Source organism: Rhinolophus ferrumequinum, chromosome 10, assembly GCF_004115265.2.
Source record: "Rhinolophus ferrumequinum isolate MPI-CBG mRhiFer1 chromosome 10, mRhiFer1_v1.p, whole genome shotgun sequence".
In the NCBI taxonomy this organism is placed as follows: Eukaryota; Metazoa; Chordata; class Mammalia; order Chiroptera; family Rhinolophidae; genus Rhinolophus; species Rhinolophus ferrumequinum.
In genome coordinates, this window is record NC_046293.1 from 87,765,855 (window position 1) to 87,785,089 (window position 19,235).

The following is a 19,235-nucleotide window of genomic DNA, read 5'->3' on the forward strand; positions in this document are numbered from 1 at the left end:
AAAGGTGCTCAGCATCACCAGGCATTAGGGAAGTGCAAGTCCAAACCATGACATGCCACTTCACACCACAAGGGTGACTATTTAAAAAAAAAGGAAAATAGCAAGTGTTGGCAAGGATATGAAGACATTGGAACAGTTGTGCTTTGCTGGTAAAATGGCGCAGCCTCTGTGGAAGACCGTTTGGCAGTTCCTCAAAACATTAAACATAGGATCACCATGCGATCCGACAAGTCCACCTCTAGGCATGTACCCAAAACAATCGAAAACAGAAACCCAGATGCCTGTAAACCCCTGTTCACAGCAGCATTATTCACAACAGCCAAAAGGTGGAAACCATCCCAATGGCCACCAACAAATAAATGGATAAACCAGATGCGATATGTCCTTACAATGAAATATTATTCAACTATAAAAGAGTGGAGTTCTGACACCTGCTACAACGTGGATGAACCTTAAAGATATTATGCTCAGTGAAATAAGCCAGACTCAAAAGAACAAATACTGTGCGATTCCACTTCTGTGAGGTACCTAGAATGGGCAAACTCATAGAGACAGAATATTGAATAGAAGTTACCGGGGGCTAGGAGGAAGGAAGGGGGGGGTTAGTGTTTAACTGGTTACAGAGTTGGGGAGGATGAGAAGTTCTGGAGACGGATGGTGGTGACAGCAGTGCAACAATGTAAATGTATTTAATGCCACTGAGCTACACACTTCAAAATGGTTCAAATAGTTCAAAAAATATTTAAAATGGTAAAATTTATGTAGTGTATATTTTCCCACATAAAATAAATAAATATAACCAAAAAAAAGGTAGTGTCATTATCATCCGCATTTTACAAATGAGAAAACTGAGCTGAGACAGGTTCTAACTCAACTTGCCCAAGGTCACACTGGCTGTTGGGACAGAGAGTGGATTTGAACCTAGGCTCACATCAGGCCTCCGGAAGCACAAAGTCAGGGATCTGGGCCAGAAGGGAAAGCATGGAAGGAGCTGGAAAGCACGGGGTGCCAAGGGCAGCGGAGGACCCAAGGAACATTGTGCAGTGGGGACAGGAGCTGGGCGTAGGCTCCCTGACCTGTGTCCCATCACCTCAGTGACAAGAGCCCCGACACCAGGCCAGCCCCTACTCTCTCTCATCAGCTGTGTGACTCACCCAGAACGAGGACCCCTCCACCTCTGACTGTCTGTTATCACAGGGCCTTGCCCAGATCCCCAAAACCGCCACGCCAAGTCCCGCCTCTGGGCCAACACTCACCCTCTCCCCTTGCTTCCCGCCTTTACCAGCTCAAGTTCCACTTCCTTCCAGAAAACTTCCAAGATAACCCAGCCCTTTGGTTTACTGGCGGTCTACAACACAAACGCCATTCGTTTCCTTTCCAAAGATAATTCTCCTGTTTTTCCCCTTCAACCGTGAAGCCATAGAGAACACAGCCCACAGCCCTCAGCCCGGCCTGGTTCAGAGCAGTAGGCTCTTGATGAGAACTGTTGACAGGACTGGGCAGCCCAGGCCACAGCCACCCCGTGAGACAAAGAAGAGAGCAACGAGAGCAGAAGCAGAGAGAGAAGAGAGGCAGAAAGACTTGGGAGATTGCAGGGCAAGCTCCAGGAGCGCGAGCGGCACGGCAGGCGGAAAGGAACGCACAGCGGAAGCCAGGGCCAGCCACAGCCTCTTGCCGGCAGGAGGGAGAAAGCAAGACAGCAGGGCCCAGCCGGAGCCGGCAGGAGAGGGTTAGGCCGAGTGTGAGGGCAGATGGGGGAGAGAAGTTGCCCCATGCTCACCTCCCCACACCTGCCCACGGGGCCAGAGGCCAGGCTGGCCCAAGGAGGTCAGAATGACCATTGTGTCAGTGCCAGGGCAAGGGACACACAGTGACGGGGCAAAAACGAAGGTGGCCGTGAGCAAGAGAGGCCTAGCAGCCCCGGCCTGGGAGCCAGTCCACAAATGTGGGAGGCTGGGCGCAGAAATAACAGGCGCTAATCCGTTGTGCAGCTCTCTGCCTGTCATCTGCATGTCTGTCTGGCCACCATCAGTGTGTCCTGCTCTGTGTGCACTGGGCCGGGGCTGAGAGCAGGTCTAATCCCCGTCCTGAATCTGCAGGTCTAGAACCCTTCTTTGGGCACGCTGGAGTCACTCTGCTTTCCCCCTGCCTGAGCCTGCTACCTGCCTGCTTATTCTTGGTTCCCACCCTGGGCCCCAGCAGGCTGGCCCACCTGGAAAACAAATGACAGCCTCTGGATGCAGCAGGAGGGGGAGTTGAAAGACCGGGGCTCTCGGGGGCTCAGGCGCAGGAGGATGGCAAGTGCGAGATGAGGCCTGAGTCAGCTTGGCAGCCTGGCCCTCTTCCCTTCCCTCCCTGGGGTCCCTCCCACACACTGGGGCTGAGCTCAGAGCTATATATACCTCCCAGCTGGACTGGAGCCCCTGCTGAGAGCCCCTCCATCGACACCCTGTGCAGTCCTGCCTTGGCCCAGACCCCATGCCTGGTAAGAAGAGATGAGGATAAACCAGCGTCTGGACCTCAGCAGGCTCTGTCCTCACAGGACAGGTGCTGTGTGGGCTGGGCGAGTCATCAACACAGTGGAGCGGCCTCCAGCCCCCTGCCCAGAGCCTGACCCACCTGGAGCTGGGGCCCAAGCAGAAGGCAGGGCTGAGGGGATGAGAGAGGAGCAGGTGGGAGGCTTTGCACAACTCACAAAGGCCACTCAGCAATGGGGAAGCGCTGTGCAAGGAGGCAGGAGAACTGGGCTGCAGCCCCAGCTCTCCTGCTTACTACCCGAGAGATTATGGCAGAAACTCGGCCTCTCTGAGCTTCTCTCTGCATCTGCAAGCAGAGGTTATAATTCCTCCCTCAAAAAGACTGAAGAGATAATGGATGTCAGAGGCCACTGGGCGCTCCTGTCTCACTCAGAATACCTAAGAGACTCGTGGCTCAGCCCCTCTCCCTGCTCCTTCTCCCAGGTCCTTCTCTGCGCCATCCCCTCACCCTGTGCCCTTCCCTGACTTTCTGCACAGGGACACCAACATGGCCAGGACAGTTTGCCAAACACCATTCCGTCCTGCTACACACACACACAGACACACACACACACACACACACACACCCAACAGCTCCCCTCCTGCCAAACAGAATTTCTGACCCCAGGCCTGCTGGAAGTCCACAGCCTTGGACTTCCCAAACCCCGGCTCAGTCACAATCATCTGGTGACCGAAGATAGTCTCTTAACCCAATTCCTTGATAGGTAAAGTGAGGATAGAAATATTTGCCCATAACAACTACATAAAACTAAGATCCACCCAAATGTCCATAGATGAATGTATAAATGAATGTGGTCTATCCATACAATGGAATGTTATTCAGTCATAAAAAGAAGGGACATTCTGACCCATGTGACAACATGGATGAACCATGAGGACATTATGCTAAGTGAAATAAGCCAGTCACAAAACGACAAATACTGTAGGATTCCAGCTATATGAGGTGCCTAGAGCAGTCATATGCAAAGAGACAGACAGAAGAGTGGTGCCTGCCAGGGGCTGTGTGGGGGAATGGGGAGTTAGTGTTGGAAGGGTCCAGGAGTTCATCAGCTGGGGATGATGAGAAAGTTCTGGAGACAGATGGATGGTGGTGATGGTTGCACAACAATGTGACTGTACTTCATGCCACTGAATTGGACACTAATGGCTAAACGGGTAAACATTACATATATTTTGCCACACACACAAAAAGGAGCAGCTCAGCACTGGAGTTGGGGGCACAGTGGCACTGAAATAAATGTCTGCCGATTCTGCCACCTTCTGCCATATCCACGGGCCTTCCCAGACACCTCAGCAACCTCAGTTCTCTCCCTTTGCTAAATGCCACTTGCACACTTGTTTGTCAGACAATTTGTCCCTTTACAGCAAGAAGACTTATCCTGCAAAGTGTCCTGGGCACACACATGGCTTCCCAGCCAGCGACCCCGCCAGCTCGCCAGCTGAACCACTCGCCCTCCCCTGCACACCCCTGGCCCTTTCTCACCTCAGCTCATGGTCAATATCCACCCCACTTTACACCAAAGTAGCAGGAAAAGCCTGTTTCTCACCACCTCCACAGGGATGACCTGTGTAAAGCACCCCGTCCCACACCTGGTACCCAACAGGTGCTCCATACACATCAGCTGTGTCCTCCATGAAGCTTCCATTGGAGTCAGGAGTAAGAAGTAACCATCAAACATGAAGTGGTTAGAGTAGGAATGGAACAGGGGGCCGACCCAGGGCATGGATGCCCACAGAAATAAGAGAGACCGTGGGAACCGAGCAAAGCCACGGCAGTGGGTAGTAAGGAGAGATGAGCAGTTTTAATGGTGACCGAGGAGCAGACCCAGGGTCTAGCTCCAAAGGAGTTTGCTTCCCCAACAAGCAAAAGAGAAGGCCTCATTTGGCCTTGCAGAGAAGGCTGTGGGTGGAGGGTGAAGTGGGAGGGGCTGTGAGGGCTCTATGACTCCCTGGGCCCGTAACAAACCAGATTTGAGTTTAGTCAGTTCGATTAAGTGAAATAGTTGTCCCCCCAAAATTCTTGTCCACCTAGAACCTCAGAATGTGACCTTATCTGGAAATAAGATCTATAGATGTAATTAGTTAAGATGAGGTCACACTGGATTAGGGTGGGCCCCTAACCCAACGACTGGTGTCCTTATAAGAAGAGAGGGGGACATGTAGCAACATACACAGAGGGAACACGGCCATGTGACAAGAGTCAGAGACTGGAGTGATGCTGCTACATGCTGAGGAGCCCCAAGGACTGTCAGCACCCACGAGACGCTAAGAGAGAGGCATGGAACAGATTCTCCCTCAGAGCCAAAAGGAAGTGGCCCAAGGACAGTCTGATTTCACACTTTCGGCCTCACGCATATATGTCTGTTGTGTTAAGCCGCACTGTTTGCGGTAATTCCTTACAGCAGCCCTAGGAGACGAATACAGTCAGACCCTGACACGGTGCTCTTTAAACAGCTGACAGGGCAACTGTGCTGGGGGAGGGGCACCAGTGTTGACTGGGAGGAGAGAAGCTAAATGGAAACTCCTGGAGGTGGGTGCCTGGCCTGGAGCCATCTTCCTGGGAGCCGGGGGTGGGGGGAAGGGGGGGCTCTCTGTTCTCAGGGGCTTCAGCCAGTTACCGACACTGTTAGCTCCTGCCCAAGACTAGTGTTTCAAGCTGGGGGCTCCAGGGGACTTTCCAATGGGAATGGAAACCTGACCTGGGCCTTCCACTAGCTGTTCATTTTTGTGTTTCACTTTCCCAGATACTCTCTCTTCCATCCAAAAGTCAACACAGCCCTAGGCAGACCTCTTGGTTTTCCCGCATGGCTGCTACACATAAAGTATCTCTGTATCTGTATGTCTGCATCTTCAGCCACTCCGGGAGACCAAGCCTTTCCAGATCACGCTCAGCTGGAGGGGATCTGTCCTGAGTGAGGTCTACCGCCGTCTGCTTGAATCTTTCCTCGGACCCTCCAGTCTGCCTTGCAGTCAGTTACTTGTGTGCTCACCCATCATAATATGAGCAGGGATAGATCTGCCCGCCCCGCCCCAAAACCTGGCACCCAGAAGGCTCATGAAGGAGAGAATGAGGCCAGTGGCCACCTTCCGGACCCCCCTTCACAGCCCAGTGGGAAGCAGGGAGAAGATGAGGCGTCTGCCTGGGGAACGGCCTGTGGATTTGTCCGGTGTTCTACTGCTTTCCCTAGTCTCCCACTGCCGCAGCTCCTCACCCACTCAAAGGCTTCTCCTCAGATGTCCTCCCATCCTTGGGAACCCAGCTCAGAAGAAAGCAGTGTCCACCTGCTAGAGCCCCAAGAGATCTCTCCCCCTCCGTCCCTTGGAGGGACCCCCAAGGTTGCTGTACCTCACCCTTCGCCAGGGCTCTATTTGCAGAGCAGGACCCTGAGCTCAGGGGCCTGCTGTCCCGCCCAACAGGCTGCTTACCGTACATCTTGCCCTCATCCGACAGGATGATCTTGCGCCGGCCGCAGGGTGGGTAGATCGCCAGGGCCTCCTGGAAGCTCTGCTCGATGTCCGGGCTCCACACGCCCTCCGCGTCATTGTCGATGGGCTTGTCCAATGCCTGGCTGCCCCCAGAGACGTTGCTCCCCTCAGGGGAGTTAGGAGAGCTCCACTCGTTGGAGGTAATGGTGCCGGCCTTGCCCTCCAAGGCTCCGCTTGGAGGAGCGCCCGTTGGACCTGAGTGGGAAGAAACCATGGTATTGCTGGAAGAACTATGTGGACTGTGGGAAGGGGGACACCCAGGAGGTGCCAAGCCCTAGAACCAGTTGCTCTTCCTTGCCTGGCCACTCATGGCACAGGAGGTTGGAGGGGAAAGGCCAGGGACTGCAGAGGCCCAAGAGCGAAGTAAAAGGTCCAGGACGGTCAGGAGGCCTGGGAGCCAGCAGGTCATCTCCACTCTGCAGACCTCAGCTTCCCGCCTGTCACAGGAGCACAGTGACCTGGACACTCTTGGATCGTGGCTCTAAGAACCCAGATGGGGCTGGGAAGTAGGAGACAAGCACCAAGTGCCTGAGCATGGTCTGGCGTTAAATCAACAATGGACAAAAAGGATGCAAAACACTGTGCACTGTTGGCAGGAATATAAAATGGCAGCTGCTGTGGAAAACAGTATGGCGATTTCTCAAAAAATTAAAATAGAACTACCTATGATCCAGCAATCCCATTTCTGGGTATATATCCAACAGAACTGAAAGCAGGGTCCTAAAGAGATAGTTGTACACCATGTTCACAGCTGCGTTATTCACGACAGCCAAGGGCAACCCACGTGTCCACGGATGGATGAACAGAGAACAAAATGTGGTATATGCCAACAATGGAAGAAAATTCTGTCACGTGCTACAACATGAATCTTAAGGGCATAATGCTCAGTGAAATCACCCAGAAACACAAAGATGAATAACATATAATTCCAGTTATCCGAGGTATCTAAAGTAATCAAAGTCAGAGACAGAAAGCAGTGGTTACCAGGGGCTGGTGGGAGGAAAAAATGGGGAGTTGGTGTTCATGGATATAAAGTTTCAGTTTTGCAAGATGAAAAAGTTCTGGAGCTCTATTGCACAACAATGTGCATATACGTTTAACACTACTGCGCTATACACTTAAAAATGGTTAAGATGACAAAATTTATGTGGTTTTTACCACCATTAAAATTTTTAATTTAAAAAGAAAAAAAAAAAAGGATGCAAAGCAAAATGCTGCTTACTATTCTCTCTTCCATCCCAGCTTGAGCTCTTTCTAAAGAAAAAACTTTTAGGCCTGGAAGAGTCTCCCACGCTGGGGCCATGGCAGCGCTGACTTGCTGGTGTCTCCAGAAGCTGACTACACAACCCCGTCCTTGCCACCAGCATGAGACAAATGCAGTGACCTCCTGGCTCCAACTGTCCAAGCTGCCAATTTCTGAACACAGTTTTCAGGGGTTTGGGAAGGAGCAGGACATCCTAGTAATCTTAAAGCAGTTTGTGGATTATGCATACGAGGTGGGGACCATTTACCTCCCACAGCTCTCTCGAGGGCGGGGGGAGGGGGGGCCAGCCACTGCACATATCCCCATCACACATTTCACATATCACCCCTTTCCTTCTCCCCCAGTAGCCACGAGGAACAACCCCCAGAAGCCCAAACCCAGGGCTAGGAGTCTAAACACCTGAGGTCCAGCCCACTTCCATCCAGGACCCTCTGAGATGAGACCGTCCCAGAGCGTTCCTGGCGTTTTCTCCCTTCCTCATGCCTGAAACCTCTCCCCCCACAACTAGGCATGTTATAAGAACAGTTTTTCACAGACAGGTGGGCATGAGGGTCAGTGTGGTCAATATCCAGCAAAGGGAGGGGAGGAGCCGAGTGGGGGTGGCGCATACTGGGAGGGAGCGGAGGTGCCAAGGAGCGTGGCCAGACTGCGGGCACAGGTGTAGAGTCGGAAGGAGGATAAACCATTGAAATGGAAAGCAGGAAAACTGGGGGAAACCTAACCCATTTTCCTCGGCTTGTAGATGAGGAAACTGAGGCCCAGAAAGGCCTAAGGACTTGCCCAAGGTCATATAGCAAGTCAACAAAGCAGCTGGGTCTCGATCTCTGTCCCCCAGTGTCCCAGGACTTTCAGCATAACAAATGGCTTCCTCTCTGGGGCTGTTAAAATAAGGTTTCCTTAAAGTGTGTCTTAGGGGGTCACTTGATCTGAAAAAAACGAAGTTTATTCTCCACCAGAAATTCTGGTCTTGATTCTATCATAGCGTTGAAGCATTTTTCTGTACTTTCCAAAATAAACTTTTTAAAAGAGTTGTCAACTTTAATTTCTGACAATATAGTAAATAAAGATGATCTAAAAACTCTCACTCCATAAAAGGAACGTAGAAGTGATAAATAAAATATAACAAATACACTTTTAAATGCATAGCTGACTTCAAAAGAAAGTAAACCCCTAGAGGCCCAACGTGAGAGAACTCTAAGCTATAGCAATAAGCAAATGGGATGTTACAACAGTAGCTCTGGGAGGCCAGGGTGAAGCTAATCTTAGTCATAAAGCCACTGGTTTTAATGAACACTCAGAGATGAGACCTTAGACATAAGAGATACAAGGAGGTTGGAACAGGGAACTATATATCTCAATCCTCAGAGAAAAGGTAGACTCCGACAACATATGAGAGGGAAGATTGCCCGTCTTGGTCTAAGCTCTAGGTATAAAAAAACAACTGTCTTTCCTAAGAATTTGTACCAAAGGGCCTACCCTTAAGCAGATTTGATTTTTATATTACTTAGGAACTCCCAGCCAAACCACAAAAATAAACAGTGGTCCCAGGCTGAAAAATCTCGAAAAGACAATCTTAACCCAAAGAATTCCTGCAGAGAATAACTGCAGAGAATTCCCAAAGATAATAACTTGCTAAAGAGGATCTCAAAACCCCAAATTACAACATATAAGAAACAATCCACGATGATCAAGATTTAACAAGATTAGGTCCCCAAGAACTATTGATATTTGAAATATCAGATTAAAAACTATTAACAAGGAATTGGAAACAAGAGAATTAGACACTATCAAAACACAAAGCAGAATGTAAAAAGAACAAAAAAAACTATTTAGAAATAAACTTTGTACTCACTGAAATTAAAAACTCAATGGTTAAGATTAACAGCAAATTAGATACAGCTAGAGAAAGAATTAACAATCTGGAAGATAGATTGAGGACATTATTCAGAAATGCATTTTTTTTTTAAATGATGATAAAGAGCAAGGAGAACAAAATAAGACAGTTCAACATACCTCCAATTAGCATTCCAGAAAGAGAGAATATGGAAAATGAAGTAGAACATTTGAAATAATGGCAGGGAATTTTCCAGAATTAATGAAATACATTAATCCTCCAATTCAGGAACCATTCTGAATCCTAACTAGAATAAATTCAAATAAAATAAACACATATCAGAGGTACTGCAGAAATAAAGAATAGATCTTAAAAGCATCCAAAATGAAAAAGGACAGAGTACCAAAAAAGAAAGGACTATTATATTGATTGCATATATTGCTAATAGACTTTTCAACAGTAACACTAGAAGACACAAAACATCTCCAAATTGTTGAGAGAAAAATAATTGTCAACCCAGAATTTAAAACCCAAACAAAATATCATTCAAGAGTGAACATTAAATAAAGGTATTTTCAGACAAAGATGGAAAGAATTTAGTACTTACAGACCTTCACTGGGAAAAAAAAACAGTAAAGGAAGTATTTTTTAAAAATAAAAGGAACTGATATGAAAAGAAAGCATTACACACATGGAAGAATGGTGAGAAATGTTAAATGGTAAAAATAAGAGTGAATCTCAACAATATTAACTATATAAACACAATAACGACGATGACGACGACGACGTTTGGCCATGCAATATACACATGCAGCACACAGGAAAACCGTATTTCTGACCATAAGTTCAGAACATGAATTTGATAAAATTCAAGACCCATTCACAATAAAAATTCTTAGCAAACTACTAGAAACTAAAGGAACTTCCTTAATCTGCCAAAAGGTATCTTCCAAAAACCTACTGTGATACTATGATTTATAACAATAGATATTTGGTCTTTGTCCGGGTTTCTGGCACAGAGCTCCTAAAACCCTTGGAATTTCCTAAGTGACGAGAGGGACCGAGGTGTCTTATTATGTGAAGGAGGTGACTTTTGGAAGGCACCTAAGGATCGGGTCTGGTGGTCAGGAGAACCAACCTTGCGATTAGAGGGCTGGAACTTTCGGGCTCCCCCACCCATCTCTGGGGTGGGGCAGGAGCTGACGGTTCAGTCAGTTGCCTATGGCCAATGATTTGATCAGTCATGCCTCAGCCTCCATAAAAACCCAAAAGGACAGCCTGGGGGGAGGACATGGGCAGCAAGTGAGATGCAGCACCTAGGCTTCCTCCTTCTCTTGCCCTCCTCATCCTGCTGGCGCTCACTTCTGTAATGGCCAAAAGGAAAGGCAAAGTGAAGAAAGGTGCCCAGACAGAGACAGCAAGTGCAGAGTGTTCCTGGCAGTCCTGCACTCCCAGCAGCAAGGTCTGTATGTGGGTTTCTGTGAGGGTCCCTGCAGGGCCCTGACTCAGTGCATTCAGTGCAGGGTGCCCTGCAACTGGAAGAAAGAGTTTGGAACCTTTCCAAGTAGAAGTTGGAGAGTTGGGGAGCGTGTGACAGTGGCACAGGCACCAAAGCCTACCAAACCCCCTGAAGCAGGCACAATACAATGTGTAGTACCAGGACACCATCTGGGTGACCCAGCCCTGCACCCCCAAGATCAAAGCCAAGGCCCACACCCTCTGTCCCGTAGGCCCAAGACATAACCCACAGCCTCTGTCTACTCTGCAAACTTGTCTACCACGCCCTGCTTCATCCCTTTCACTCCCCACCCCCACCCACCCCCACCCCCAGGGCCCACAGTGTGGAGGGAGAGGGATTCTGGGTAGCTTGAGCCTCTCCTCAAAGGGATTTGATTCCCCAGACCCCTTTTGTTCTTCCCCACAATGATGCCATTACTAAGAAACAAACAAAACACACCCTCACTTTTTTCCCCAATAAAAGCTTTTCTTTTAATTAAAGGGAAAAAAGAAAAGAAAAAAAAAGAAGAGCTTCCAAATTGGTGAACACGTAGGGATTGGGGAGAGCGGTGCACACTTGGAGAGGTCATGGAAGTTCCACGCCCTTTCCCCAACCTTGCCCTATGCATCTCTTCCATGCAGCTGTCTCTGAGATATAGTCTCAGAACAAACTGGTAACATAGTAAGTCACACGTTTCTCTGTGCTCTGTGACCCACACTAGCGAAGTAATTGCAAGGTAATTGAACCCAAGGAGGGGGTTGTTGGAACCTCTAATCTATAGCCTGTGATAACCCAGGCTTGCGATTGGCATCTGAAGGGGGAAGCAGTCTTGTGAGACTGAGCCCCTAAGCTGTGGGATAGGATCCATCTCTGAGTAGCTAGTGTCAGGACTGAGCTGAATTACAGTCCGTCCAGCTGGTGTTAGAGACTTACTAGTTGATGTGGGAATCCCCCAACACACACGCGTTGGAATTGCTGACCAGAACTTTTGTCTATGCAACATTTCATGATGAAACACCAAAAGTATTACCTCTGTAATAAGATAAATCATCTCCCTTTCAACATTTAAGCTCACACTGTCACAGAAGTCCTAGCCAACAGAGTAGGACAAGATAAAGAGATCGGAAGCTTGGGCTTTTCACTAAGATGGCGCCGGAAGCGAAGAAGGCAGCCCACATATCCTGGGAAGAGCACCCCCAGGAGAAACCAGCTTACCACCCTGCCCTCAGCAAGTTCCCCTGACTAGCATGTCGGCCACGAAGAAGACAGAAGACTACAACACACTGTGTTCACTGTGGATGTCAAGGCCAGCAAGTACCGGATCACAGGCCGTGAAGAAGCTCCTTGACGAAGCTCCATGACATTGACGTGGCCAAGGTCAACACCGGATCAGGCCTGATAGAGAGAAGACGTATGTTCGGCGGGCTCCTGGCTATGATGCTTTGGATGTTGCCAACAAAATGGGATCCTCTAAACTGAGTCCATCAGGCTAATTCTAAACATAAACATTTTCACTGTTAATAAAAGACAGACAGAGATTTGAAGATTGGAAAGGAAGAAGTAAAACTGTCATTATTCTAAAGAATTGATAGAAGATTGAAAAGATTCTACAAATTATAAAAACCTCTACAAGAATTCAGCAAGATCAATACCAAAATCAATTATATTCCTTTATACCAGAAATAAGGTATTACACAATAAAATGTTTAACAATATTCCATTAGAAACCAAAGCCATAAATTATCTAGTGAGAAATAGAACAGTTGAGATCTTTACAAAGAAAACTGTAACTGTTTTGAAAGACATAAAATGCCTAAATAAACGGAGAGGAAATTGCATGTTCATGATTGGGAAAATATAAAGATGTTGACACGCCACAAATAAATCATAAATTCAATGAAGTTTTGATTAAAAATCCCATAAGGTTTCCACAAAACTTAAAAAGTTGATTCTCAAAATACATGGGAGACCCAAGGTCGTTCTCAAGTTGTCTAACTCACCGTCTTCACGCTTCCTTTCCTCTCCCTGGCTTTGCATTTTGCCAGACCCGTTCCGTAAATGCCTTCATCAGGGTTATGACCTGACCTCTCTTTTCTCAGTGCTGTACATACCCCATGGGAGATGCCCACCCATGGCTTACGCTGTTGCTATATGTTTTTGATTCCCAAGACTGCGGGTCTTTCCTGAGTTTAGGCCTATAGAGCAACTGCCTACCGGGCAACTCTAATCAGACTTGTCCAAAGCTCCTGAAACTCAACATGTCCGAAACCAAACTTGCAGCTTGCCATTGCGTCCTGCTCCTCTTCGTCTGTCACTTAGGAAATGACACCACCATTCATCCAGAGGCCAGAAACCTAGGAGTGTATCTTGACTGTTCTTACACACCGTAAGCAAAGACCACAGCCTATCTTTCTGTCTCCTAAATGTCTTTTTGGACCACTTCTCTTTCCATCTCAGAGCCCTAATCCAAAGCTTCCGCCAGCACCTGCCTGGACGACTGTGCCGACCCCATCCAGACTCCATAACCTTTCCACGGCATCCAGAGTGCCTTTTCTGCAATACAAATCTGATCCCGTGATTCCTCTGCTGCTTAAAATCTTTCAATGGCTTTCCCACGATCTTAGATAAAATGACATGCTCCATAATGGGATTTTATAAAGCCCATCAGCTGACAAGCTGATCCCTGCTTTCCTGCCATACCTTCCATACATGTGCACCACACTCTGTACACCCTTCTTTGCACCCACTCCCAACCCCCAAACTTAATTACCCAAATGATAAGCCCAACATGCTAAGCTCTTTCTCCACACCTGGAAGTACCACTTATGTAACTTTACTCCCTGTCCCTATTTCACCCGATTAAGGCCCAACCAAAATGTCACTTCCTCTGGGAGGATGACACCGACCTCAAGTCTGGATTAGGTGTCCTCCTATGTGCTCCAACAGACCCCTGTGCTTTGTATATTCTAGCTGCTATCTCCCAGGAAAGACTGGTCTCCTTCACCACACTTCAGACAAGAGGGCAGGGAAGGCTGTCTTTCTCTAGTAAGTCCTCAGCACATTGCACAATGCTGGAGAACAAAAGAATGAACAAATGAATGGATAGCTGATAAGTGTTCTCTGTGAAATGATTTTTCTGTGGGGAGGATGAACTGTCCTGTGTTAGTGTCAGGAAACAAAAGAAAATCTCAGGAAATGTCTGGATTTTACCACACCAGAGGGAGAGCTTGAGTTGTTGTAAATCCCTGTGGGATTTATTTTGGAGGCTTGTAAACGGTATGTGTGATGTCTGGGAATCAAGAGACTGGTTTTGGGTTCCAGTTCCATAAGCAACTGTGTGACCACAGTCAATCCCTCCATTTCTCCGGGTCAGTTTGCTCATCTGTAAAAGTAAGACGAGGAGTTGCTCCCACTGGGATCCAAGGCCTTTCTGTCCTGGCGGTGTCTGCGGCTCGCACTCCCTGCCCAGACCCTTCATGTCCTCGGGAGCTTACCTAGCAGCTTCTAGACATCCCCTGCAGACTCTCAGCTGTGGCTTTGCTCAGAGGCGGTCAGGGAACTGAGCTGCCATGGAGAGATGGCCCATATGATGGTCAATAAGATGAAATGTCAACTAATCCGGGGCCTGCCAGTCAGTGCTCAATGAGAGCTATTCACCGTCATCATCACCGCCCTTACAATCATTTTCACTCAGCTATAAATAATGCCAAGTGGAAGGTGTAAAGCCCTAAATGGACTTGATAGGTACATATACCTCACGCCCTAATACCTAATATTAAGGCTAATTAATAATATTAATATCTAAGGCCTCAGATGTCCTGGCTTTAACCTGGATTTTCTTCTGGAACCGGACACCAAACACAGATGGATAGTCGGGGTCAGGCAGAGGGTGCTGTGGAGGCCAGAAAGTTAGGAGAGAAGACAAGGAGGGAGGCTCAACTTTCCTGACCCTGTGTGAGGCCCACTGAGAGCCAGAGGATGTGGTCTCCGGGTCTGCCCTTCACCTGAGCTGAGTTAAACCCATGGGTGAAATGAGTACCGTGGGTCCCTGCAGAAGGTGGGCCCAGGACAGCCCAGTGGCACGCCAGACCTGGGGAAAACCAGACGTATGCCAGACGCTGCCCCACGAGGGAGGTTTTCTGAGGACCTGCACTCCATGTCCCCAAGATTGGGTCTGTCCCAGAGAAAGCAGGGCAGCAGGTCACCCAAGGCCCTGGGCCACGGGCTTCGTTACCAAAATGGAGTTGCTCTCAGCCCTGTGTGGCGTGCTCCTCCTACCTCCTGGCTTAGCCTCTCCCACCCTCACCGCCCACGGCCCTAGGCCTGGCAGCTGCTCCTCTCACTAGGCCAACTTCCCACACAGCCTCTGCCCCACAGCTAGGAGAGTGGGGGGTAAGCCAATACCAGCCCAGAAAAGGATCCCCACTCCTCCTCTCCCCAAGTGCTCCACAGTGACCCTCGGGGCCTGCCAGGATGAGAGCTGGAGTGGGGGACAGATGGCATGGTTAAGCCTGGGCCATGTGCCATGAACAGAGGAATAAAAATAATCCCTGACTTGTCTCCCAGGGCCTGGCGCTGCTCTGGCCTCTGCTCCCAGCAGCCTCCTGCTCTGCCCCCCACCCCACCCAAAAGCCCACCAGATGGCCCACCCACTGCAAACTCCAGGTCCCATCCTAGGGGCCACAGATGTGGGTTACTCAGGAATTTTCAGAAGGCTCACGAACTTAGGGGCTTTCATCCGGGGTTTTCCAATAATGAGAACAGTAACTCCTCAAAACCCCTTTCAGGACACAAAGGGAGTCGTGGTCTCCAGGTTATAAATGGAGAAACCGAGGCTCAAGGAGGGCAAATAGCTTGCCCTGAGACACTGGAAAAACCAGGTCTCAGACCCTGAAACTCTGTCCCCTGCCTGGTCCGTGGCTGTGTCCTGGAGATACCCAGCTCCTGCCCTCAAAGCCCACCCCCTTGAGGAGTCTTCCACGACCACCAGTGAACTTCTAAGCCCCACCTCACTCCCCGCAGCCCCTAGAGCCCCCAACATGCAATTCTGACAACGCCTGGTCCTGTAGAATTGATGGCACCTTGCTCACCTGTTTCCCTGGCTGGACTGGGAACTACTGGGGAACACGGTTACTTCCCATACACTAGCATCTCCCCAACTGCGGCCTCAGTGTCGGGGATTTAGGTAGCAGATGTCACCTTAAGGAGCGATTCTTCCACCTATCCCTGTTCCTCAGTCAGGGACAAATCTATTTCTCATTTCCTTTTATCATAATGTCTAACTCGTTGCAGGTCAACACATTTAATAACCTCCTCTCCGTGCTCCCTGACCCCAAATTGGAAGTTATGGAGACTGAAACTCAGAAAGTTTATAAGACTTACCTGGTATCATCTAGAAAGTTCGGGAGAGAGAATTAGGAGAGGGCCTGAGTCTCCCTCTCAATTAGGAAGATAGAAATGGCTCTCTCTGCCCCTCTTCTCCCTACTCTGATTCCAAGAGCTCTGGGATCCAGGCTAAATGTTCCAACCATACCAGGATTCTCCTGATCCGTGGGCTCTCACTTCCTGCTCACTGATGCCTCAGTCTCATTCTGTTGCTTCTCTCCTCGGGCCCTTTGAAAGAACTACCTCCTTCATCCCAATGGCTCCTACAACTGAGAAGCTGGGAGGAAAAAGAAAACCTGGAGTTTCCTTCCAGGAGATCCATCCGAGTCTTTGAGATACATTTGTCCTAGAGGTATGAAGATGTAGGAGACAGGGGGAGAGGCTAAAGTAACTCAGGGCGGAAGCGAATCCCCTTCTGTCTCAATCCCAGACCAGGAATCCTCCTTCAGGGTGGGGGCTTATCTGCAAGGCTTGGTTAAAGCCAGAGCTGTCCCGTCCTGGAACCCCAGGTGCTCTGCCCAGTCTAACAGTGTGGCCACAGAATGTCAGAATGTCGACCCTGAATGGAATGTGGATCTTCCCCACCCATTCATTTCAGAGCAGATGCAAATGGCTCCTCCCCTCATTATCCTAGCTATTCCCACTGGACTAGCCGCTGGAGGCGGGGCCACAAGGGTGCACACACTGAAGGAGAAGTGCGAACCCCCTGGTTTGGGGGGTCCGTGTGCCTTCACTGGCCTGCCCTCATTTCTGAAATAAGAACAGGAGAGGATATCAGGAACAGGAGACCGGAGCCTTCCCTCCAGCCCCTCAGGCTCCTCAGCACCTCCTAAACCCCGAGTTTACTCACTTGGTTTTCCTGCTTAGGGTGGGCCTCTGTACTTGTTTCATTCCTGACACCAATCCATCAACAAACATCTACTGAGGGGAGGGGAACAGGGAGATGCCGGTAAAAGGATACAGACGCTCAGCTATAAGGCGAGTAAGTTCCGAGGATCTAGGGTAAAACACGGTCTATTGATACCATTGATGACACTATTATATCATTGAAATTTGCAAAGAGAGTAGAACTTGAATATTGTCATTAGAAAAACAGATAAATACATGAGGTAACAGATGTGTTAATTAACTAGACAGGGCAATCCTTTCACAATGTATACATATATCAAATCACCAGATGTACTTTAAATACCTTATAATTTTATGTCAATTATATCTCAATAAAGCGGAAATTAAAAAAAAAAATTTTGTAAACCATCTATTGAGTATCACTGACTCCTGGACTAAACTCAGGAGAAACAGGTTCAGGCGCTCAGGGGGCTTAGGCTTTAGATGGAGGGCGGGAGGCTGGTCCAGAACACGTGATACATAGGTGCCAGGATGTGGGAGGGGCTTCCGTGGAAGCAGGTACAGAGCACACAGCTCCGCCAAGGCTTGTCCCCGCCCTGGGGGGCTCCTCAGCCCAGCCCACAGGGGGGCCGGGGACACTTCCTGCCTCCCCTACTCATCGGCCTTCTCAGCTGTCTTCTGTCTTTCATTCTAAGTCAGTCTTCTTTACCAACTCTAGCCAGGGATGTCTGAGGACCAGGGGAAATTCACTGGCTGCTGAGCTGTAGTTCAGAAAGCTGGAGAGGGAAGGAGAGGACAGGTGCGTGGGGCCAGGGAGCGGAACCCATCCTGCAGGCAGAGCTGAGTCAGCGCAGGGAGCTCATCTCCCCAACACAGTGCTGCCTCCCTGCCTCATGCATGGCCTCCATGCACTGGGCAGATGACCCTGCAGGACAGAATTGGGGGTCCAACACTCCTTGGGGGCAGGCCTGGCTGTTGAGGAGGTACCCAGGCACTGAGGGACAGAAACGTCCTGCTTACCAGAGAGAATGATTTTAACATCGAGGCCACTGGGTACCATGCCTGGCTCTGGGCTACCATCTCCTCTAATGCTCCCAACACCCCCTGAGGTAGCCAGGACCACCTCATTTCAGATGGCGGCAGAACCTCCCCGGGTGAAGCACAGTGCTCAAGCCCCAGAGCTCTGAGTGGAGGAGCTCAGTCCCTTCCAGCAGCAACCCAGCTCGCGCCCCCCACAATGCTGCTCTGACCTCTCTGCCAACCGTTCTGTGGCCCACAGGAGGGGGAGTGGTCTGAGTGTACAGCGTGAAGGACTTAAGTTAGCGATGATGAGTAACAAGGAGGGGGTACCAGACTCTGACTGACCAGCTACGGGGAAAGAGGCGTTTCCCTCTGTGGATGCAAAAGGCTTCCTGGTCCCTTTCTCAGCACAGACCCCACTACTCCCGCAGACCCTGGTGAAGTTGAAACAGGGACTAGAACTAAACCTCAGCCCTGCACTTTGCTGCTCCACAATGCCAATCACTATGACCAGCATCTGGTGCCTCTTGATGAGGAGAAAGTTGGTGCTTAGGTAGGAGATGAGCACATGACCCACACCTGTGGTTAAGCAGGTTCCCTGGCAAAAATAAAATCTCTCAATTATTTTCTTGCCTAACACCTCACCATTAGCACATTAGCCCTCTGAGTCTTTCACTCATTCATTCAAAGTGGTACAGTGAGCACCTACTACATGCCAGGCATTGGGTACCAAGTCACACATGACATGTCCTGCCCTCAATGTCCAGGGTTCCTTGTGAAGACGTAAATACAGTCAGTCCTTATTATTCACACAATATTCAGAGTCCATATTCGCAAATTTGCCTACTCACTAAAATCTGTAACCCCCAAATCGATACTTGAGGCACACTCGTGGGCATCTGCAGACGTGAACAAGTGCTGCGCAGCCAAAACGGTGTCGCACACGTTCCCCACTAAGACAAGGCTGCACTCTGCCTGCTTCTGGTCTCGGCTCTCACACTGGAAACAAGTGTCCTTGTCACGGTCTACTTAGTGCCACAGTTATTTGCATCTTTGTTATTGATTTTGCTGTTTACAATGGTCCCCAAGTGTAGGCCAAGGTGTTTTCTAGTGTTCTACGTGTACGAAGGCTGTTATGTCACTTCTGGAGGAAATACATGTGTCAGATAAGCTTCCAGGCATGAGTCACAGTGCTGTTAGCTGTGAGTTCTGTGATAACGAATCAAATACATATTAAATAAAATGTCTTTGAACAGAAACACACATAAAACAAAGGTTATGACTTCATCAGTTGATGAAAACACCGTGCGAGAGGTTTGCCGGAACCTAAGCCTGTGTCTCCCACAGAACCAATGGTTCCGT

The 19,235-nt window shown here is 49.1% G+C and overlaps 1 protein-coding gene and 1 pseudogene across 2 annotated transcripts in view; one reads left to right on the top strand and one right to left on the bottom strand.

The window, feature by feature from the left end:
• Positions 1-19,235, bottom strand: part of TEAD4 (TEA domain transcription factor 4) — a 59,196-nt gene that overhangs the window by 27,061 nt on the left and 12,900 nt on the right. For both annotated transcript variants that reach the window (XM_033118199.1, XM_033118200.1), the window contains exon 2: positions 5,964-6,218. In XM_033118199.1, coding sequence (XP_032974090.1) covers positions 5,964-5,970 — 7 coding nt within the window. In that variant the 5' untranslated portion in view covers positions 5,971-6,218. The remainder of the gene's footprint in view (positions 1-5,963; positions 6,219-19,235) is intronic.
• On the top strand, positions 10,429-11,967 carry LOC117028869 (midkine-like; annotated as a pseudogene).